The sequence below is a fragment of the Hemitrygon akajei genome, chromosome 19 (assembly GCF_048418815.1).
Source record: "Hemitrygon akajei chromosome 19, sHemAka1.3, whole genome shotgun sequence".
NCBI lineage: Eukaryota > Metazoa > Chordata > Chondrichthyes > Myliobatiformes > Dasyatidae > Hemitrygon > Hemitrygon akajei.
The window spans coordinates 30610114-30634827 of NC_133142.1; the positions used below are offsets into that span (position 1 = coordinate 30610114).

Sequence of the window (24714 nt, forward strand, 5' to 3'; positions counted from 1 at the left end):
CAACTTGAAACTGTGTTACGCAAGGAGGAAGCCATACATCAACTCTATGCAGAAACGCCGGCGAGTTCTCTGGGCCCGAGCTTATCTCAGATGGACCGAAAGAATGTGGAACCGTGTGCTGTGGTCAGATGAGTCCACATTTCAGCTAGTTTTTGGAAAAAACGGGCGTCGAGTTCTCTGTGCTAAAGCTGAAAATGACTATCCTGATTGTTATCAGCGAAAGGTGCAAAAGTCAGCATCTGTGATGGTATGGGGGTGCATCAGTGCCCACGGCATGGGTGAGTTGCATGTATGTGAAGGTACCATTGACTCTGAGGCATATATTAGGATTTTAGAGAGACATATGTTGCCATCAAAGCGACGTCTCTTCCCGGGATGTCCATGCTTATTTCAGCAGGACAATGCCAGACCACATTCTGCACGGGCTACAACAGCGTGGCTTTGTAGACACAGAGTGCGTGTGTTTAACTGGCCTGCTGCCAGTCCAGATCTATCTCCTATTGAAAATGTATGGCGCATAATGAAGAGGAGAATCAGACAACAGAAACCACGGACTGTTGAGCAGCTGAAGTCTTATATCAAGCAAGAATGGACAAAATTTCCAATTGCAAATCTACTACAATTAGTATCCTCAGTTCCAAAATGATTAAAAAGTGTTATTAAAAGGAAAGGTGATGTAACACAATGGTAAACATGCCTCTGTCCCAACTTTTGTTGAGTGTGTTGCAGCCATCAAATTCTAAATTTGTGTATATTTACAAAATACAATTAAGTTGGTCAGTAAAACTATTGAAAATCTTTTCTTTGTACTTTTATCAGTTAAATAAAGGTTCACATGAACTAACATATCACAGATTTTTGTTTTTATTGCATTTTGGAAAATATCCCAACTTTTCTGGAAATGGGGTTTGTAAGTTTTGACATATCTGGGAGAAAACAACGTTATTTTTAATTGTAATTCCCAACTTTTATCTAGTTGAATGTGGTTTTAGCCAAACTCTTCACCTGCTAGCTAAATCTCTTAACTGTCTTGATATTGCGAAAGAGATGATCTTCAATTATCTTTAACCAAGTTGCAACCAGCTGCTCAAAAACTCACTAATTTGCATTGGTCACAACAATCTCACCTAATACCCGAAGTAAGAATATTTAAACACTTTTTGTGCTGGTAGGAAGAATATTATATATATTATAAAGTATCCTAATCAGAGTTTTGAAATAGTTTTATCTTTCATATACACCAGTAACATTATATTTAACATATAATACCTGATTTGTTAACTCAAGTTAACAAATTTCACAACAAATGCCAGTGATATTAAACCTGATTCTGATTCTATAACCTGAAAAACATAAATATTGACCATATACTAGAATAATTAATACAATTGACCAAAAAATCTTTTAGCAGTTGACAGAGACTGTGGAGGATGGGGGCCACAGAGGTAAATGAAAGCTACAAGTGGGCCATGAACAGAAAAAGTTTGGAAACGACTGTTCTAAGATACGATTTGTTAGGCACTAGAGATTTTTTCACCTTAAGGTTTTAAAATAGCCAGCACCTCTTCTTTTCCAATGTCAATATGCTCCAATGTGTTATTTCACTTTATTCCTTAACTTCCATGTCTATTTTTTCCTTTCTTATTTAGTTAGCCAAACTTCAGGCAAGCAGTTTAAACTTTTTGCTTTCCCATCCCATATTCAATGCAGTAAATTATTCTACCTATGGCTCAGTGTAACACAAAACCCTTCACTACAAATGTATTAGAATATAGAACATAGAATAGTACAGCACAGTACAGGCCCTTCAACCCACTGTTACGAATGATGAACAACTCTGATGGGCAGAAGGGTACAGAATCGCCAATGCCCTCCCCCCCCTTTTTTGGAGAATCGCAAATTGCTACTATTTCAATGCTGTTATCAAGGAAGTCAGAGAGACAAAAGGGACTCTGCCAGGGCAGTTGTTATTGATAACAGCTCATGAAAATTAATGAGAGAGAGTGACAGCTCAGAGATACACAAAGTGGAATGTCTCCTCCTAACAAAAGAGAGCGGAACCATTGATTACTGCTATTGTCTTTTGGAGCAGGATTGTGTACTTGGTACTGTTCTATTCATTGAAACCCCTCAGGGGGCAACCAGAGTGGGCTGGTTTGATGGGTTACATCATCTCAACCTGATTGACACCTGAGACCCCGTGAGTGAGGATAAAAGTGAGGTCTGGGGTAACACCCCTCAGACGCACCAGGAGAAACGCTAGTGAGCATCAGAACCCCCATGAGACAGGGTGGGAGACCGGAGACCGAACGAAGGGTCGGTGAATTTTAACTCACAGTGTTTTGTAGCGAGACCGGTGGGGGCTTGTGTGTGTGTCCACCCTTGCCTGGGTGACGAGTCCACCACGGAAGGACGGTCTAGCTAAAGGACGGAGGGGTCATACGTGAATGGCCACAACAACAACGCATCGATGGATCAAAATCGTAAAGGAAAGTTGGCAAGTCAATAGCTGTTACTGTTCCCTCTCTCTCTCTCTCTCTCTCCAACAATTGCAACACAGCGGCCAACAACTACTGCAGCCTGTATGAACTGAACTGAACTTTATATTTCCATCTGACAATTCATTATCCCCTAGACAACGATAGAGCTTATTTCTTATTGATTATTATTATACCCGCACTTTTAGGTTTAGTATTGATGATGTATATTATCTGTATATTTGCATTGATATTATTTTTGTGTATTTTTACTAATAAATACTGTTGAAAATAGTATCACCAGACTCCAACGGACACTTCTATCTTTGCTGGTAAGACACCCAGTTACGGGGTTCGTAACACCACAATGTTGTACCGACCCTTAAACCCTGCCTCCCATATAACCCCACACCTTAAATTCCTCCATATACCTGTCTAGTAGTCTCTTAAATTTCACTAGTGTATCTGCCTCCACCACTGACTCAGGCAGTGCATTCCACGCCCCAACCACTCTCTGAGTAAAAAACCTTCCTCTAATATCCCGCTTGAACTTCCCACCCCTTACCTTAAAGCCATGTCCTCTTGTATTGAGCAGTGAAGCCCGGGGAAGAGGCACTGGCTGTCCACTCTATCTATTCCTCTTAATATCTAGTATTCCTCTGTCATGTCTCCTCTCATCCTCCTTCTCTCCAAAGAGTAAAGCCCTAGCTCCCTTAATCTCTGATCATAATGCATACTCTCTAAACCAGGCAGCATCCTGGTAAATCTCCTCTGTACCCTTTCCAATGTTTCCACATCCTTCCTATAGTGAGGCGACCAGAACTGGACACAGTACTCCAAGTGTGGCCTAACCAGAGTTTTATAGAGCTGCATCATTACCTTGCGACTCTTAAACTCTATTGCTCAACTTATGAAAGCTAACACCCCATATGCTTTCAATACTACCCTATCTACCTGTGAGGCAACTTTCAGGGATCTGTGGACATGTACCCCCAGATCCCTCTGCTCCTCCACACTACCAAGTATCCTGCCATTTACTTTGTACTCTGCCTTGCAGTTTATCCTTCCAAAGTGTATTGACAGCAAATCTGTAGGATATTTACCAAAGTGCAATGGATACATCAGAATGATGTGTTACCTCATTAATCATACTAAGGTCTCACAGCTGAAATGTTTCCAACTTTGCAATGGAGAGCTCCTTTCTTCCACTCATTCTCTCAGCTCCTACAAATTCCAGCCACTCCTTCAGTTGATGGTCAGCGCATCTTATATCCACACTCTGTTCCTAATGAACATACTTGCAAGTCATATATAACCAGAAGAGCAGAATGCATTGTTATTAAGACCATAAGACGTGAAGACAGAATTAGGCCATTAAGTCTGATCCACTGTTGAAGTATGGCTGACTTATTTTCATTTTCAACCCCATTTTCCAGCCCACCAATGTCCACTTTAAATATAACCAATGACTTGGACTCCACAGCCATTATTGACAATGAATTCCACAGATTCACAATCCTTTGGCTCAAGAAATTCCTCTTCAGGTCCATTCTAAAGGGACATCCTTACATTCTGAGGCTGTGTCCTCTGGTCCCAGACTCTCCAACAATTGGAAAAATCTTTTCTATGTCCATTGCATCAATATTCAATAAACCAGGCTTTTCAATATTCTGCAGGTACTCTCTTCCCCATTCTTCTGAATTCCAGTGAATACAAGCACGGAGCAATCATACACCCCCTCACCTGCACCCTCTCCAATACCAGCACATCCTTTCTTAGATATGAGGCCCAGAGATGTTCACAATACTCCAAATGTGGTCTGACTACTGCCTTATAAAGCCTCATCTTATCATACTTTTAAAAAGTTTGCATCTTCTTTAGCAATTCAATATAGCATTTGGTAAACGGAGCATTTAATTATGTAAACCCTATGTTGTTTAAATTGAAATAGCCCTACCTTAATTAAATGCTTTTGTAACAATTGCATATATGTGTTTTCATTTAAAAAAGAATAGTTTAAAGTACACAATATTTTATAAAATAAAATCAGTGTTAAATAATTCAAATGATAAAATTATTTTTATTATGTAGATAGCAACTTCAAAACTAACAGCATTTTGGTTAACCAACACACACAAAATGCTGGAGGAACTCAGCAGGCCAAGTGGTATCTTTGGAAAAGAGTAAACAGTGGATGTTCTGGGCTGAGACCCTTTAGGTTAATATATTGAAATACATTAATTATACATCCTTGGACATATATACTGGAGAAATATATTACAAAAGTTATAATATGATTTTTACAGAGACCCCAGGCATTTGTATTAAATAGTTCAAATGACAAAAATATATTCATTAGGTAGATACCAACTTTTAAAAAAATAGCATTTTGGTTAATACTCTGAGGTACATTAATATATATAGATTTATATACTTGGACATATATAGTGGAGAAATATATTACAAAAATTATAACATGGTTTTACAGTGTCCCCAAGCATTTGTACTACAAAGCTTTAATTACAATTTTTATCAATACCCCGAGGAGTCATTGCAGCTAAAGTATATTAATTGGGTAGTTGCTGGTTGCTGTAAAACTGAAGAAGTATGGGAATGAACATCAAACTAATTTCAGAGCAATGTCTTACAGGCCATTAGAGATTAACTATTTCTGTAACGCTCTTTTTTAAAGTTAAGATATTCTTTTCCCCGAGGACATTTTCCTTGAGCTTTCTAGAATTTAAATATAACTCAGTTTAATGAACAGCAGATAGTTACATGGCAAGCTAAGTTCAAATTTGTGTAATTGATGTGAATGATTGAGGTAAAATATTTTAGTTGAGTCTAGGATCTTATGAAATATTAGTCTCTGAATGATATTAAAATAGAAACTAATGCTTCCAAAAGTCTTTTAAAAAATTGTGCATAAATGAATGCTACACTATCACGTAGAATTTGGAACTGGCTGGAATTGGTTTATTATGGTCACACTGAAATTTGCCACAAAACAGCAATAAGTATACAACACATTTCAGTTAACACCCTCTGTGCGTCGTAGTCAATCAGATTCACTCTGCTCAGTGAACACGCAGTAGACCCACAGTATCCATTATATTACCAGATAACTGTCTGACCCAGAATATCCAGTCAGAAGTAAATCTTATCTTGATCATCATTCATCTACCTGCAAAGTCTCTATCTATCTTCAGTCATTCATGTAGATGGAACTACTCCAATGAAGCTGGCTATATATTTGTGCAAGTGAAGACACTTTGAGATGTAGGTACTATAACGTGGTAAGGCAAAATAACTGAAAAAGACATCTTTCTCAGCAGTTTGGTCACATGCCCAAACTCAGCGACGTATCACATCTACAGTATGAAACAAAACATTCTGACAACCTCATTTTAAGAAGTGACTCAGTTATGAAGTACAATGGATTCCAGTTATTTGGGACACACTGGGACCAACACAGTTAAGCAGCTGTCCCAATTAGCTGAAGTTTCATGGAAATAGTTTAAAAGGTATTAAAAAAAGATTAAAAAGGTGTTAAAAAAGATAAACTACTGATTAACTGAGTAACAAGTGGTGTACTTAAGTGAAATACAGAACAAATTAGAACATTAATGATACTACCACAGTACTATAAAACTGTGTATTAGTTCCTAATAGTTATCAATGGAGGAATTAACCCAGTGTACGCTGCCGTGTTCTTTTGATTGACTCTAAATGAACAAAATCAGTGCAGACACCTAGTGCAGATAATGAACTACTTTCAAACAATGCTTTTGATGATTGTATCCTCCAAATCTTCATTTTCATTGTAACATTCAAGACGATTGTCAATACATTCAAATTCTTCGATGTTCCCAACTTGTTGAAGTAGTGGAATCAATTCATTTTCACTTCCAGCTATTTTTGGCATCTCCAAGCCTGAATGCTTGAAATCGCAGTGAGCAAAAACAGTTCAGAATTATCTGATTGCTTATTTCCCGCCAACTATCAGTGACAAAAATCACTGCTTTTTGAACACAAACATATGCAAGTGACGCCATTTAAAACACTTTCTAAGTGTCTAATGGCCTCACGGCATACACATGACTGACTCTAGTTAGAAACTGAGTCAGCATCCACACCCAGCACCCAGCGTTCCCTTTTCTCACTATTACCATCAGGTAGGAGGAACTGGAGCCTGAAGGCACACACTCAGTGATTCAGGAACAGCTTCTTCCCCTCTGCCATCCGATTCCTAAATGGACATTGAACCCTTGGACACTACCTCACTTCTTTAACATACAGTATTTCTGTATTTTGCACATTTGAACATCTATTCAACATACATATGCTGTAATTGATTGATTGATTTATTTATTATCATTACTATTTTTAATTCATTTTTTTCCTCTTCTAGATTATGCATTGCATTGAATTGCTGCTGCTAGGTTAACAAACTTCACATCACATCCGGTGATAATAAACCTGATTCTGATTCTGAAACTGTTTGGCAACAGTCTCATGTCCCAACTAAGCAGCACAGTGTCTCAAATAAATGAAAGGAATCCCAGCTATTTTCCCAATTTGCTTTTGTTCTTTAGGATTTGTTCCAAATAAGCAGCTGCCCTGATTAGCAGATGGCCCAATTAACCAGAATCCACTGTACTTATCATATCTTAAAATAATTTAAATAAATCCAATCAATTCCAAGTAAATATAAACTATGTAAAATGTTCCTTTCTCACTACATCTACTCTTCTCTTTGAAATAAAGTTACTTTTCTGGTGTTAGGTCTCCATGTTCCCAAGTAAGTTCTGACTTTCATAATAGCAGACTGGGAATTACGGCAGTTCCTGAATGATACTGGCATTTCTCAGAAAATCTGGTTCACTCAGTGCACTTCACCATCACATAACTGACTCAGATCTTTGCAAGACTATATAATCCTTTATATAATTCCTTTACAATGTCATACATTCATTGAACAATTGTATTTCTTACACATTTGGAAATTTTACTCCATCAACTACTCTGAGGTGTAGCTTGCACAGTTCATTAACTATCATATATATCACTATTCATTATAAAATCCATAAAATGAGCATATTTTATTACCCACCTCTATAACTCCCCATCACTCAACCATGTAATATCCACGTTCATGATGTCAGCTCAGGTTAAATTTATATATAAACTACATTACCACTATTGCATCCCTTCACATTAATATGGACATAAAGAGATGGAATAATTGATATATTTGAGATTAGTATAATTTTTCAACATAGCATCATTTTTTTCACAATAAAAAACAGGTAAAAAAGAAGGATTTTAAAATAACTTTTATTTTAAGAATGATTAGCTTGGAATACTTTATTACCCTCGAGGTGACAGGACTGAAAATTGTAAGTTAGGAAACAATAAATCAAGAATACAGAGAATGTTTAAAATAATACAGCCGGCATTGTTACAGCTTGATTTGGAAGGATGTGTTAGGCAGTTTGCATAAGGATGTGACTGTTTTCTGTACTGCTGCAAAGTCATTTGTTATGTATCTACATTTTGCAATTATATATAACTTTGATGAACTATGTTAGTTTTAATTACAAAAGATAAGCTATTTAATTTCCTGATCTGTTACATGTGCACTTTTTCCCATTGCACATGCATTCTACCAATCAGAGGAGAAGAAACAATTCCTGTTGAGGTGTCATGAGGAGTAAAAAAGTCTGTGACTAATATTAATCATTAATGGGTTAACTGTTCCTGAGCGGCAGCAGAATGACTACTCCAACAAATCAGTTCACGGTTTCTGTAAGATTTCAGCATGTGGATGAATCCAGCAACAAGGCATTAAAATGGATGATTAAAATAAAATTAAGTTGGACTATTTAGTGAGATAAAATGAAATTAAATCATTTTGTTATGCAGTAAGGAGATGCGTATTGGATCATAAGGAAACAGAGTGAAAGCGTATGAACCAAATTTTGATACCATAGCAACACGACACTTGAGAAGGTGTGTAAAATTGAATATTATTTCTTTGAAAAATGGTAAGGAATTATTGGTTCATTATTGACGGTTATCTTAGTTTATCCAGTCCATTCCATTTAATGATGAAGAGTGCTAGTTGGAAGAATGAAATGGAACAACACACGTTGCCACACATCTAACTATTTCTGACATTTTCTGTTTTTGTTTGGGATCTGAGACTGAGGAAAATTTGTACATGTCTGTCTCCTTAGTAAGTCCAGTTTGGTATTGTGAAAATAATCGTGCAAGAATGGAAGAGGAAGTACAAATTATGATCATGATTCCAATGTTCAATTAGACACAGAAAAAAAACAACAAACGGAAAAACAAAAGAAAGACTAGTTTAATAGGAAAAGGAAGAAAAAAGGCAACATTTGCCAACAATTGATGCCTGAACAAATGGGAGTCTGCACTAGGATCGGATGAATTTCAGGACCAGAGATTTTGACTAGCAACAAGTAACACTTTATTAAAATTATACATTTGAAATGTCTTGTCTACTTTCAGTGAGAAGTTTAATTCACCCATCTCAAAAGAACACCAATATTTGTAGATAAATGAAATTGTAATGTTTCTGTGGTGTTATAAACATTGTAAAACATTCCAGTTAGTTTTAGAGGACCATTATCAAACAGAATCTGCCACATCAGGGGACATTACCCTGAGCCCTAATAAATAAATAGAGTGTAAGTCCTGACTTACAGGACACCTGTAGAATGTGTGGGTCTAAGGTTCCTGGATACTAAAAGCATTACAGCTAATTTCCGAGTATTTGACACCGGGTCTGACATACACAATACACTGAAGGCTGAAGTAGGTTATACAGATATCACCATTCACGAAGAAGGCCTATTTTTTAAAGAGTTTTTGAGATTCAAAGCCAGTCCAGATTACTGAACACAGAAGCAATAGGCGTGAATTGTGTTAATGTTATCTGCATGGACAGGCTTTAGAATTATGTCAGATAGACAATGAGAACTGAGCCAGTTGAATTATTCAACTGCACATGGCAAAGTGGAGATGGGAAAGGTTATAGAAATGGAAATGGACAGATGTGCTGATGGAACTAATATATGTTGAAAACTAGAGGTCAGACAGGACTCAGTGAAAGAGGACACCTCTTTTTCCCTTTATTAGGGAGAGGGAGAGCTTGTGGCATGTCGAATTATTGGGTGAACGTTTAGTTTTTGTTGCCATGCAGATCATGGTCTTTACTGGGGGCCTTGCTGTTGCATGCTTGGTGGGTGGAGGGTGCTGATGCTTTTTTAGTGGAAGTGGGTGGGGGTGGGGAGTTATGTTGCTGTGCTGCTGCTTGTGTGTGGGAGGGCAGTAGGGGAGGTTTTGGGGTTCTAATGTTTTAACTGTCATTCATTCTTTGGGGTATTCATCTATTTCCGTGGGTGCCTGTGAAGAAAGAGAGTTTCAGGATGTATATGTATATATTTCTCTGATATTAAATGGAACTATTGTACTAATATTGAAAATAATCCTTTTAGCCGTAAACAATGAACAAGAAGAATGACTCTGGAGAATAGTGCAGTGAATGCTGAGAATTTAGATTCAAACAATGAAAAATAAAATTTGGAAAATCTGAAATGGACTCTTTTGTTCTAATTGTGTTCTTTCTTGTAAAAGTGTTTGTTTTTCTTGTGAATGCAGCTTATGCAATGATATAGGTCTGTGATACTGCTGCACCTGTACTTATGCACTTGACAATAAGCTCAACCTGATTTCACATAAAAATAGTCTTCTGTTCACCTTGATTTGTCAAAAACCCATCTAAGTTAATTGGCCACTTTACACCTGCTCATTAATGCAGATACCTAATGATACCTAATGATACCTAATGATAGCAACTCAGTGCATACAAACATGCAGGCATGGTCAAGTAGTTCAGTTGCTGTTTAGACCAAACACGAAAATGGGGAAGATATGTGAACTAAGTGACTTTGACCCTGGAATGATTGTTGGTGCTTTATGGGGTGAGATGAGTATTTCAGAAACTGCTGACCTTCTGGGATTTTCATGCACAATGTTCTCCAGAGTTTACAGAGGATGGTGCAAAAAAACTTCCAGTGAGCGTCAGTTCTGTGGGCAAAACTGGCTTGTTAATGAGAGAGATCGGAGGAGAATGACCTGATTGGTTCAAGCTGACTGTATCTCAAATAACCAGGTGATACAACAATGGTGTGGAGAGAAGCATCTCTGAATGCACAACTTGTTGAACCTTGAAGCAGATGGGCTACAACAGCAGAAGGCCATAAACATACACTCAGTGGCTACTTTCGCTAGACACAGGAGGTACCTAATAATGTGGCTACTGACTGTAATTCACTATCATCCAGGAGAGCACTTTGTCATTTATTCCAGTCTAGCTGATACGTGACTCCATATCTATCAAAGTGTCACCTTAGTTCAGGGGCAATTATGGATAGACCATAAATGCAGGAATTGCTGGTGAAATCAATATTCTTTGAAAGAATAGCACAAAAAAGAGCTGGAGTTTGATGTATAGGTGAAACCTGATCTTTTTGGATGATATCACTAAGTGTTCACAATCATGATACATTTGAATGCAGTGCCTGATTAACAACCAGTACCATATGGTCCCTATATAGAATCAGTAATTCTAGGTTAGGCAGAGTAATTATTCCTCTCAACTTCCATATTAAAAACATGAGGACTGGTACTTATTTTCAAGTATCTTTTTTTGGTAATGCAGGGATCAGGAGCATTAACTATATTTAAAATACTGGTGATAGTCACACTGGGTTGTTATTGCTATTCGTGCCTTCTCTGGAGGTTTTGATGCAGAACTGGGCAAATGAAACCACATGAGACATCTGGGAAGCAGTGACCTCCAAGGAGAAAGCTGGTGAAGGTGAATGTGAATGAACCTTGAAAATGCCTCATGGACAGAGAGTATAGGGATGAAGCAATTACAATGGCTTGTGCTACGTGTGTGCAGACTGAAATGTTGTTAGGATCATTACTTTTAAGACATATATTACGTGATCAATTATTCACATGAGATCCTGCGGATGCTGGAAATCCAGAGCAACACACACAACAGGCTGGAAGAACACAGCAGGTCGGGTAGCATCTATGGAAATGAATAAAAAGCCGACGTTTCAGGCCGAGACCCTTCATTATGACTGATGAAGGGTGTCGGCCCGAAACATCGACTGTTTATTCATTTCCATATTTGCTGCCTGGCCTGTTGAGTTCCTCCAGCCTTCTTTGTGTATGTTGTAGGTGCTTAATTGTTGAGTTAGTGCATATCTGCTTCTGTTTCCATGCCTCCGAGCCAGAACTACGGCAGATAACCTGACCCGCTATTCCCCAGCATCAGCACACCACGTGGGTTTGTTTCTTTTCGGTAGGAAGTCACAACGCGGAGAGCTGTTTGGTTAAAAGCATCTGTCAGTCATAAACCCGGCCAGCTGATTGGATGACACACACGCAAACCGCTGGAGAAACTCAGCAAGTCGAGCATCATCTATGAAGTTTATTCCCCTCTATAGATGCTGCTTGAATTCCTGGACTGGACTGTGTGTGTTGTTTAAAATTTCCAACATTTGTAGTGTCTCTTGTGATAATATAGCCGATCGGATAACGCAAAACCGGAAATCTTCCCTCCCTGCGCTGGTGCATCAACCCGGAAGTACCTTTGGAGGTCACGGAAAGATGGCGCTGCCCAGTTACTGCTGAACCGAGCTTTTGCGAAAATAAAGTATTGATGGAGGTCAGAGAGTTTATGTCGTCGTTAGTGGTGAGTATTTGTGTGTAAATATGGCATGCCTATGGATCTTTGTGTGGAAATGTGGTGTATCTTTACTCTGTGGAATAGAAACGGTTTGGCTCAGCGCAAGTTAATGAATAAATAAGCGATTACCTGGATGTTTATGTATTTACTGGGAAGAAGTGAAACTTCAGTAAAGTCGGTTTCGGGCTGCTGACTGTTCAACTGCAGCACTAAATTTTTCCATTGACTCACGTGCACTTTTTTGTACAATTCACACACTTTGTCCTCGAAAATGAAGGCAAGTGTTAGTCTTATTGATCTGCTCAATGCAATTTTTTTCTTGTTTTAGCAACAGTAATTACACTAGACATTTTTTAACTTCAACATGTTTTGGAGTTATCTGAAATATGCTATATAAATGCTTCTTTTTAGGAAATATTTTGAAACGCAGTGAAATTTCATATCGGTTAGTTACTGATGCTCATTGTTAGCTGAAAGCTGTTCTGGTGTCCCAGATATTTGTATATGGGTCCAAACACAGAAGTTTGTTGCGGTATTTTGGTGACATGCTGAACCTTCTTTACCTCCTAAAAAAGTAAAGATACCAGTGTGCCTTCTCGTGTGCTGGGCCTGAACAAGCCATCTGTTATGTTAAGTCCCAGGAATTTCATGTTGCTGGCTCTTCTCTGCTGATTTTTACCCCAGTTCAGATTGGGACATGTTTGCCCTTCTTCCTCTTACTGAAGTCAACAATAATATCTTTAATCTTACTGACATTGACTAAGTAGTTTTTTTGTTGTATTTCTCAGCCAGGTGTCCTGCCTCTCTCCCGTACACTAAGCATTAACACTTGTGATTCATCCAACAGCAATGGTGTTGTCAACAAATTTGTTGATGGCCTTGGACTATATTTAGCCAGTCAGTTTACATGAGTGTAGACAGTAGAACAGGGGCTATACTGGCAGAATTGGGGCACACTGAACCTATGGTCAATGAAGAGGACAAGTTACTAATCCTTACGGATTGAGGTTTAATAATATGACATGGTTTGTATTTAGCGATGCTACTGAATGTTGAGCTATACAAAGAATAAAATTCCTGTGATCTGACAAGATGTCTTATTGTATTTGGTTCAAGTGTCCTTCCATCTTTGTAAAGGTGGCTAAGAAAAGAGATCTGATTGCATAAATAAGGGTGCAGCAAGTGAGCATAGGCAATAGTTACGTTTGAACTCAATTCTAGCTGTTGGTGTGAAAATATAAAATAATGAACATACAGCCCCTTTTCAAAGAACAAATCACTTACAAAATTACTCACTGGGCTTGTCTTCTAACCTTTCTTGTTATAATGGTATCATTCTCCAGTATGATCTGGTTTTGAACTGACTCCTCCAATATGTAGTGCATTGTATTTCATTACCTTGTATTCACTGTAAAAGAGAGTCTGTGATAAATCCTTTGGCTGAGTGTTGGTAAAATTTTAAAAAATTGTGTTTATAGAGCCTTAAACATAGTTTGAAGATGTTGAGAGGCAGTTCACAGACAAGTGTTGATTCTATTTATAAATATCTGTCAGTTAGGGATAGAATGAGGTACTAGTCCTTCTAGCCTGTTTTACTGTTTTACAAAGATCATAACCAATCTGACTATCTCCATGACAGTTTATCACCTCCTTGCTTATCGAGTGTCTGTCCATAGATGCCTTAAAATATGCTGAAGAACTGCTTCTACAACTCTTCTGGAAAGAATACCAGAGGTAGTTCAGCTTCTATCCCCTTTTGGTCTTCTAAACACTAGGAAATGGCAGTCTGACCTATTCAACTTTTTCTTCATAAGGCAACCCTCCATTCCTGATGCAAGTCAGTTAAATCACTGAATAGCTCCTAGTTCATGAACATCAATCATTCTTTCTTTTTAAAAAGAGACCAATACTGTAGCAAATATCCCAGATGTGGTCTTATCATTGCTGTAGCATGCTATCTCTACTTTTGTGTTATGAAATATGACAGCTGGTTAATGCCCAGAAAGCTCCCACAAACAACAATATGAGCAATAATGTCAGTTGCTTTATTTATTTTGGTTGAATGATGAACATTGGGAATAACTTGCCTGTTTTTCTTTCAAACAGAAAACTTTAAAAAATCTATTTGCACAGTTTCTCTTTTGCACATTTGTTTGTGGCCTTTGTCTTTGTGTGTAGTTTTTCATTGATTCTATACTATTTCTTTGTTCTGTGTATCTCAAGGTAATATATGGTGATAATACACACATTGATAATAAATTTACTTAGAAATAATGAATCATGAGTGAACAGGCAGGATCTTAGTTCACAATCTGCTTTAAAAAATGACACTTCTGTTAGTGTAGTACTTTTCAAGTACTGTACAGAAAGTTAATTTATATTTGTTTTCTAGTCTCATGGAATTTTAATTTATTACCCTTCTGCCTTGGAAGCAAGTGTGCACTAGCCAGAGTTAAGCTGCTTTGGCCTGGCATGATGCCATTCAATGCAGTAACTGTTGTTTAGTGAGAGTAACACACACACAATACTGGAGGAACTCAGCAGGTCAGGGAGCATCAATGGAAAAGAGTAAACAGTTGGCCCAACTCTTTTTCCATAGATGCTGTCTGCCTGTTGAGTTCCTCCAGCATTTTGTGTGTGCTGGTTGAATTTGCCGCCTCTGCATATTTTCTCTTGTTTGTGTTGTTTAGTGTGTTTCGATAATGAATTTTCATTTTATACAGTTTTGCAGAAATTACCTCAATACATCATTTTCTACTTTTTCCCCCATTTTTGTTAAAAGTATTTTTTTAAATTGAAGCTTTTCTTTAAGAACCTATAATGTGCATTAGTCTTAAACTTTTAAGGAAAATTATGAAAAATATCAAAAATCATAGGAATTATAAAGTAGTACTTCATGACATTAAAAAATGCTGTGTTCCACAAATCTTATGACAATTCATAGTTTATTTATCAAAGTGTTGCATTCTTGTAAAGAGAGCTTGAACTTTTGAAGTACTGGTCTTTTACCAGTCTGATAATCCCAGATAAGGCTTTGAAAAATAAGGAATTTTGATTACAAAGGTATGCTGCATCTGGTATGTGAATATTTACTAGGTTTTGAGGCTTTAGTGTGGACATTAAGCAATAACGTTTTCTGTAGATGCGAAACGTAACACATCTGCAAACTTATGTCATGGTGGATCACACACAGAATACTTGAGAAACTCAACAAGTCAAGCAGCTTCTATAGAGGGGAGTAAATAGTCAATGTTTTGGGCCAAGACCCTTCTTCAGGACTTGTTTATTCCCCTCCATGGAAGTTGTCTGACCTGCTGTGTTCCTCCAGCATTTTTCGTGTCTTACTCAAGATTTCCAACATCTACAGAACCTCGTGTTCACATTGTTGTGGTGCTACCAGGACATGTGATTGATGTTATCTGTGCTTGTTGCTTTAGGCAGGTGGTATGGCAGGGATGTGTGTGGATCTGACCCTGTTCCCACTGGACACTGTGAAAACCCGACTACAGAGTCAGCAGGGGTTTTACAAGGCTGGAGGATTTCGTGGGATTTATGCTGGAGTTCCTTCTGCAGCTATAGGATCTTTTCCCAATGGTAAGTGATATTGGAACTCGAGTTCACAGCATTTTTGAAAGTATGTGACCTGATGGAATATTAACATTTTGTTATTTCCATTTCTTCACCAAACCAGGCTTCCTGCTTTAGCACTGAACTTTAGTACCTGTATGCTCATAACTGCATGGCCAAATTCTGCTTTAACTCCATCTACAAGTTTGCAAACGATAACCACTGTAGTGTGCCATTGTAATGGGCTGGATTAATCAGATCCAACATTTTGAGTGGCCAGGAGATGTAATAAGCGTACAATCACAACAAAACAGGTTAAACCTAATTTATTATCATAAAAATATAAATCACGAATAAACCACATTAAATATTACATAGCAAGTAAGATTTCCACGAAGTTCTTAGGGCTCACTATTCTTAGTCACCACTTGATTGTTGCTGTTGTTAGGGCAACTCGGAATTCCAAATCACTTGTGTAAACCCCTGGGTCTGAGGTGCTGATTGCAATTTCCAGCTCTCAGTTGAAGTCTTACAAAACCAGGAAAGATACCCTAATAAATAGAAGTTTCACAACCATAGAGTAACTATGAGATAGACAAACAGTTTTGTTCCTTTGTTCTTATGCCATTAAATGAGCCCAGTTTCTTTCAAGCACATCCCGTTTGTCCATTAACACAGTGTTCAGCATACCCTCATAAATTAATTACACATTGTAATGATCAGTCCTCGTTCATTGGTCCACCATTGTTTTGGACACAACATTCCTCAGAATTACAAAATAATATCAAAACTGCATATAAGCGATAAGCCCATATCCAAAAAAGAACCTATCAGGTCAACTTGATGGACACTAAGAAGGAGTCCATAATCTAGCTCACACAGTGACCAACAAACATTGAGTCATTAACAAACATCCAAACCCCTTGTGCTAAGGGTTCAGAAACCATTAAATTGTAATTTTGAATTGTTCAAATGTTCATTCAGTGTCTCACAAAATTGAATATGACACAGCCATATCATAAATAATGAGGAGTCGGAGTACAGAAAGGAGACAGTTTAGTGACATGGTTTCATGACGTCTCCGTCAATGTCCACTAAAGAAAACGGTTGGCAATTGACTTCAAAAATGGGGGTGTTGCACATGTTCCTGTCTACACCAGTGGTGTTGAGGTTGAAAGTTTCAAGTTCCTAGGAATGAACATTAACAATAGCTTTGATGTCGCAGCCATGAAAACTCATCAATGCCCCAACTTCCTCAGGAAGCTAGAGACATTTTGCTTATTTCTGTTGACCCTTACCAATTTTTATTGATGCACCATAGAACGCATTCCATCTGAACATACAAGGGCTAGGTATGGCAATCATGACTGCCAGAAACTGCCACGAAAGCACCACCAAAGCTTTGACTTTTTGAGGAGACTAAGGAAATTTGACTTGTCTCTGTCAGCCCTTACCAATTTTTACTGATGCACCATAGGAAACATTCTTTCTGGATGCTAACTTGGTGTGGCAGTTGCTCTGCATGTCACTGCCAGAAACTGCAGAGAGTAGTGGAAACCAGCCTCCCCTCTATGGATTCTGCCTTTACTTCTGATTGCTTCAGTATAGCTGCCGCCATAATCAAAGACTCTTCCCACCTAGACATTATCTTATTCCATTGTATAGAAGATACAAAAGCCTGAACATACATACCACCAGCTTCAGACTCTTGAATGGACCTCTTGGATGATAAGACAGACTCCTGACCTCACAATCTACTTCATTATGCTCATGCACTTGATTGTTTACCCCCACTGCACTTTCTCTGTAGCTGTTAGACTTTATTCTAAGGATTCCGAAGAAGGGTCTGGGCCCGAAACGTTGACTGTTTATTCATTTCCACAGATGCTGCCTGACCAGCTGAGTTCCTCCAGCATCTTGTGTGTTTTGCTTTCGATTTCTGGCGGTTGCAGACTTCCTGTGTTCAGATTTTGTTCTGCATTGTTATTGTTTAACTTTGTTCCACCTCAATATCTGTGTAATGATTTGATTTGTATGAACGTTATGCAGGATGAGCTTTTCACTGTATCTTGATGCATATGTCAATAACATTCCAATACCTATAACTGTCTATATTTTTGTTTCTATTTCTTTGTTCTGCTTTTAAGCCCCTTTTCTGTCAGACCACCTTCCTGTTATTTCAGTTATTTTAAATTGCTGCCCACTATTCCCTTTTTCAAGGAGATATCTTCTATGTCCTTTTACACAAGTCCAGGTTGGACCCTCCAGTTTGTATCACTGGCTTGTGAATATGGCCCACCATTGATAGCTCTAGTAAACCATGACTTTTCCCCAGCTCATTGCAACCCTCCATGCCTATAACCTTGAGCTTTTGTCAAACAGCTGGCCATATTCTGATCTCCATGAATTCTCACTAGCTCTTCATTAAACTAATGTAGCTCTTGGTCTATTGATGCCTCAGCTAAAATAGTTAGTTTCATGTCTGCATCTATCGATGGACTTGTCTTACTATCATGGTATCTTCAGTCTCTCAGAATTCTCAGGTGTGGTCTAGTCTGGCCAATATGCCTTATCCAATTTAAGATGGCACAGCTGAAATACAGCGATTTACTGGCAGCAAACAAAACTAATAACTGTTCTGTTATCACACTTTTTCTGGGAAACGATCACAGCAATCAATATCTGTAACTCCTGTTTTGGAGATGAGCTATTAAACTGCTCATATGACCTGGTATTTTTTGCAGTGTGAACTGAAGTCCAGAAGGAGCACGATAATTGCAGTGTGGCGTGTACGTGCTGAAATGAGGTGATGAGGTCCAAGTCTGAGAGCGAGGAACAAGCAAATGTTTGCCCATTGCTGGAGTAGACTTGGAGCTGATTTGAAGCAGGAGCTCTGAGGCGAGGCAGAGTTGAGGTGGTGGAGCCCAGGCCCCAGAGTATATTGAGGTGGTGGAACCCAGTCCTGAGAGCGTATCGAGGAGTCAGGGCCCAAACCTGACAGCGAGCAACAACCTGCTGTTTGGCCAATTTAAGTACCAGGTTAGATTGAAAAGGTCAGGGCGTTAGGGCTGGAAGTGAGGGATGAGCTGGTGGTCAGCTTCCTGCTCAGCGAGGTTTATTTGCTTCCGCACTAAACTGAGGCTGTGGCCTGCAACTAATGAGCTCTTGAATTGGCTGCGACTGGCTTTAGTTCTGACTGTTATTTGCTTTCTTTTTATTGTTTGTATAACTTTGTTCTTTTGTTTTGTACATTGTGTGACGGCCTTTTTTAATGGGTACTGTCTGGTTTGTTTTGTGGTTGCCTGTAAGGAGATGAATCTCAAGGTTGTACATAGATACATGCTTAGATAATTCATGTACTTGGAACTTGTTTCCTTCCTACACATGATGTTTTCTGCCACATGGACCTTGAGTTCCAAAATTCATGATTTTAAACATTTTTCTTTCTTTAGGACACACCTTCAAAGTTAATTGATTGTTTCAGTAATTAGTTATTAAACCACTTTTTTTTGAACATTTGTTGGTCCTAAAAGCAGTCTATTTAAAGAGCAGAGGAAACAGCAGTAGAGTGGTCATAATTATATTTTTTAAAATGCATAAAATCAATTTCTATCTTTTTGGTTGTTGATCTTGATTTAACATTATCCGACCATCTTTTATGGCTGGCTGAAGTCATTGAAGGCAGTTTGAGCTGTCTTCACTTCAACTATACAGTGGGTTTCAGTTAATGGAGACACATTGGGACCAGTACAATTTGGCCCAATTAAGTGGCTGTCCCAAATAGCCAAATTCATGGAAATAGTTGGGAAGGTATATAAAAGACAAACTGCCATTGAATTGTGTAACAAAATATTTATTTAAATGAAATACAGAACAAATGAGAACATTCTAAATATACCACAGTAGTATAAAACTGTGCATTAGTTCCAAATAATTATTGACATAGGAATTCATCCAGTAAACACTGCCATGTTCTTTTAATTGACTGTCAATGAATAAAATTAGCACGGACACTAATGCCTTCAGAATCAGGTTTAATATTGGCATATGTCATGAAATTTGTTAACTTTACGGTAATGAAATACATGATAAATAGAAAAAAAATTGAATTACATTAAGTATATATGTATTAAATAGCAAAAAATAGAAATTTAAAAGGTAGTGAGGTGGTGTTAATGGGTTCAATGCCCATTTAGAAATTGGATGGCAGAGGGGAAGAAGCTGTTCCTGAATTACTGAGCCTGTGCCTTCAGGCTTTTGTACTTAAACAACAATAAAAAGAGGCCATGTCCTGGATGGTGGAGGTCCTTAATGATGGAGTCTGCCTTCCAAAGGCACTGTTCCTTGAAGATATTTTGGATACTACAAAGGTAGTACCCATAATGAAACTGACTAATTTTACATGTTTCTGCAACTTACTTTGATCTTGCTTCGATCCATACCAAACAGCTATGTAGCCAGTCAGAATGTTCTCCACGATACATTTGTGGCAGTTTTCGAGTGTTTTAGTTGACAAACCAAATCCCCTCAAACTCCAAATGAAATATAGCCACTCTCTTGCCTTCTTTATAGCTACATCAATATGTTGTGTCCAGGTTAGATCCTCAGAGATATTGACACCCAGGAACTTGAAATTGCATACTCTCTCCACTCCTGATCCCTCTGTGAGAGTTGATTTGTGTTCCCTTGTCTTACCCTTTCTGAAATTCACAATCGGCTCTTACAATCAGTCAGCCTGAAATCCGACTGTACTTTTTTCTATTAATGTTGTCTGGCCTGCTGAGTTCCTCTAGCATTTTGTGTGTGTTGATCAGCTCTTGGGCCTTGCTGACATTGAGTACAAGGTGGTGCAAATTTACAGATAGCGTGTGAGTTGTGTCTAGCCGCACAGTCGTGGGTGTAGAGAGAATAGAGCAGTGGGTTAAGCACACTCCACTCTAGTGCGCCAGTGTTGATTGTCAGCGAGGTGGAGATCCGCACAGATTGTGGTCTTCGAGAATGTCGAGGATCCATTTGCCAAGGGAGGTACTGAGGCCTGTTCTGTAGCTTTCCGCTCAGGACTGTAGGAATGATGGTGTTAAATGCTGACCAAAAGTCAGTATACAGCATCCTGACGTGGGCATTTGATTTGCCCAAGTAATCCAAGGCCACGTGGATAGTGAACAAAACAGTTCACTTACTGCTCATTTTTCACCAACTATCAGTGACAAATATCATTGCATTTGAACACATACGCACAGTGGATGCTACTTAAAAACTGTTCATTCTAAGCACATCACTCTGTCTAAAGGACACAGTGTACGTGACTGATGCTAGTTAGAAACTGCTCGGCAACAGTGTCCAGTCCCAATTAGCGAACTGCTTCTCAGTCATCTCCGAGCTAAAGTATGCAGGTGTTTCCATGACTGGACAGTCGCAAGGCTGCGGGACCGGACAGCTTCCCAAGCTGGGTACTCAGGATGTGCAGGGCATAACTGGCAGACATTTTTAATCTCTCCCTCTCCCAGTGTAGAGTGCCCCTCCTGCTTCAAAACATCCACCACTGTTCCTTTACCTAAAAAGACTAAGGTAGCATGTCTGAATGACTGGTGTCCTGTCACACTCTCCTCAATAATAAGCAAATGCTTTGAGAGTCTGGTCAAGGACTGCATCTGCAACATGCCACCACCCAAACTGGACCCCCTACAATTTGCCTACCGCCACAACCAATTGACAGATGATGCAATAGCCACAGCTCTACACACTGTCCTTACACATCTGGAGAAGAATGATGCTTATGTGGCTTTTCATTCCAGGACGGAGGAGATGTCTTTCTTTTTTAAAGAAAGGGGCTTCCCTTCTTCCACCATCAACTCTGCTCTCAAACGCATCTCTCCCATTTCACGCACATCTGCTCTCACCCCATCCTCCCGCCACTCCACTAGGGATAGGGTTCCCCTTGTCCTCAGCTACCACCCCACCAGCCTCTGGGTCCAACATATAATTCTCCGTAACTTCTGCCACCTCCAACGGGATCCCACTACCAAGGACATCTTTCCCTCTCCCCCCCCACCTTTAAGCTTTCCGCAGGGATCGCTCCCTACATGACTCCCTTGTCCATTCGTCCCCCCCATCCCTTCCCACCAATCTCCTTCCTGGCACTTATCCTTGTAAACAGAACAAGTGCTACACCTGCCCTTACACTTCCTCCCTCACCACCATTCAGGGCCCCAGACAGTCCTTCCAGGTGAGGCGACACTTCACCTGTGAGTCGGCTGGTGTGGTATACTGCGTCCGGTGCTCCCGGTGTGGCCTTCTATATATTGGTGAGACCCGACGCAGACTGGGAGACTGTTTCGCTGAACACCTACGCTCTGTCCACCAGAGAAAGCAGGATCTGCCAGTGGCCACACATTTTAATTCCACGTCCCATTCCCATTTCAATATGTCACTCCATATCAAGATGAAGCCACACTGAGGTTGGAGGAACAGCACCTTATATTCCATCTGGGTAGCCTCCAACCTGATGGCATGAACATTGATTTCTCTAACTTCTGTTAATGCCCCTCCCCTTCTTATCACGTCCCTTATTGATTTATTATTTTTTCCACTTTTTTCCTCTCACTCTTTTCTCTCTCTGTGTCCCTCTCACAATCACTCTTTGCCTGTACTTCTTCCTATAGGTGCTGCCTGGCCTGTTGCGTTCCGCCAGCATTTTGTGTGTGTTGCTTATGTGAGAATGTTGTTCTTGGACTATAGTTAGGCATTCAACACCATAATTCCCTCCAGGCTTGACATGAAGCTCAGAGACTTCGGCCTTCACCCTGCCTTGTGCACCTGGATCCTGGTCTCCTTGTCAGATCGCTGGCAGGTGGTAAGAGTGGGCTTCCTCACCTCTGCTCCTCTGACCCTCAACACAGGTGCCCCTCAAGGCTGTGTCCTAAGCCCCGTCCTTTACTCTCTGTATACCCATGACTTTGTCACCATCCACAGTTCCAATCTACTGATTAAGTTTGCTAACGACACTACATTGATTGGCCTTATCTCAAATAATAACGAGGCAGCCTACAGAGAAGAAGTCACCACCCTGACACAGTGGTGTCAAGAAAACAACCTCTCTCTCAATGTCGCAAAAACAAAGGAGCTGGTTGTGGACTACAGGGGGAATGGAGACTGGCTAACCCCTATTGACATCAATGGATCTGGGGTTGAGAGGGTGAACAGCTTTAAGTTCCTCGGCATACACATCACCGAGGATTTCACGTGGTCTGTATGTACCGGCTGTTTGTACAAAAAACACAACAGCGCCTCTTTCACCTCAGTTGAAGAAATTTGGCATGAGTCTCCATATCCTAAGGATTTTCTGGAGGGGCACAGTTGGGAGCATCCTGACTGGCTGCAGCACCGCCTGGTATGGGAATTGTACTGTATGGGTGCAGACAGCCCCGCACATCTGTAGATGTGCACTTTCCACTATTCAACACATTTACAGACAGGTGCATAAAAAGGGCCCAAAGGATCATTGGGTACCCGAGTCACCCCAACCCAAACTGTTCTAGCTGCTGCATCCGGGAAATAGTACCACAGCATAAAAGCCAGGGCCAGCAGGCTCCGGGACAGCTTCTTTCAACAGGCCATCAGACTGATTAATTCACGCTGCTACAATTGTATTTCTATGTTATCTTGACTGTCCTGTTGTACATACTATTTATTACAAATTACTGTAAATTGCACATTGCACATTTAGACAGAGACGTAAAGATTTTTACTCCTCGTGTGAATGAAGGATGTATGTAATAAAGTCAATTCAATTAAGCGGCATAGTGTCCCTAATAAATGAATGGAATCCTGGCTGTTTACTCATTACTTGTTGTTTAAGAGTTGTCCCAAATAAGCGGCCATCCTGATTAACTGATGGCCTAATTAAATGGAATTCACTGTATATAGGATTTCTCCATAATTGATGCTATTGCAATGAAAGGGATGATTATAATAAGGTATTCTTAATTACTGCAAATGTGTATTGCTTGCCCACCAAATATAAAATCTGTTTTCTTAATGTTTGGATTGAGCGAGTGTCTGTTCTATTACTGTTAAACAATCAAATCACATGGCAATAAAGCTTAAAAAGAAAATAAACAATAATTTGTCAGCCACTTTCAAATGTCATTTGTCCATTAAATAATAGTTTGAAGATGCACTTAATAGAATTTGATTCCTGTAACAGTGAATTTTAATGCTTTTCTGTAGTGATTAGTATTGTCTAATTAAACTATAAAGGTCATCAGTTGTAGACAGCTTATCAAATAGAATCTCTTTTTTCTCATGGTTAGCTTTGTACTTAAGTACTCGTAGATCAACATTTTAACTACTTCTGAAAGATGTGGATTGTTATGCTGGTCATTCAAATGAACCTGTGCTGAACACACAACTGTCAGCAATGTTTAACTGGTGTTGGTTAAGTTTGGCATAATTGACAAGTATTTGAAAAACTGTACCTTCCAACTTTGCTGAGAGCACATATGCTGGTGTGAATGGAGGAGAGAGTTTTTTTGTATTTAATTGTTAGCTCACTACTTTGGGTAGGAGAAGTTTTATAATCGATACTGATGGAGGAAAGTTGGGGGACAGTTAACTTCTCTAGTTGTTTGGTGCAGAGCATTCTGACTGGTTACATCACAGCCTGGAATGGAGTCACTGCACAGGGTTGCAAGCGACTGCTAAACGATGTAGACTCAGCCAGCTCCATTATGGATACAATTCTCCACCATTGAGTTCATAGAAAAGTACAGCACAGAAACAGGCCCTTTGCCCATCTAGTGCATGTTGAACCATTTAATCTGCCTAGTCTCATTGACCTGCACCTGGACCATAGCCCACCATATACACCTGCTATCT

At 39.3% G+C, this 24714-nt stretch overlaps 1 protein-coding gene across 6 annotated transcripts in view; it reads left to right on the forward strand.

The window, feature by feature from the left end:
• Positions 1-12170: 12170 nt before the first annotated feature.
• slc25a26 (solute carrier family 25 member 26) overlaps positions 12171-24714 on the forward strand; it is a 237138-nt gene continuing 224594 nt past the window's right edge. For all 6 annotated transcript variants that reach the window (XR_012102146.1, XM_073072340.1, XM_073072338.1 and 3 more), the window contains exons 1-2: positions 12171-12276; positions 15708-15864. Coding sequence is in view for 5 of the 6 variants with exons in the window: in XM_073072340.1 (XP_072928441.1) it covers positions 12244-12276; positions 15708-15864 (190 nt within the window). In the remaining variant the exon portion in view is untranslated. The remainder of the gene's footprint in view (positions 12277-15707; positions 15865-24714) is intronic.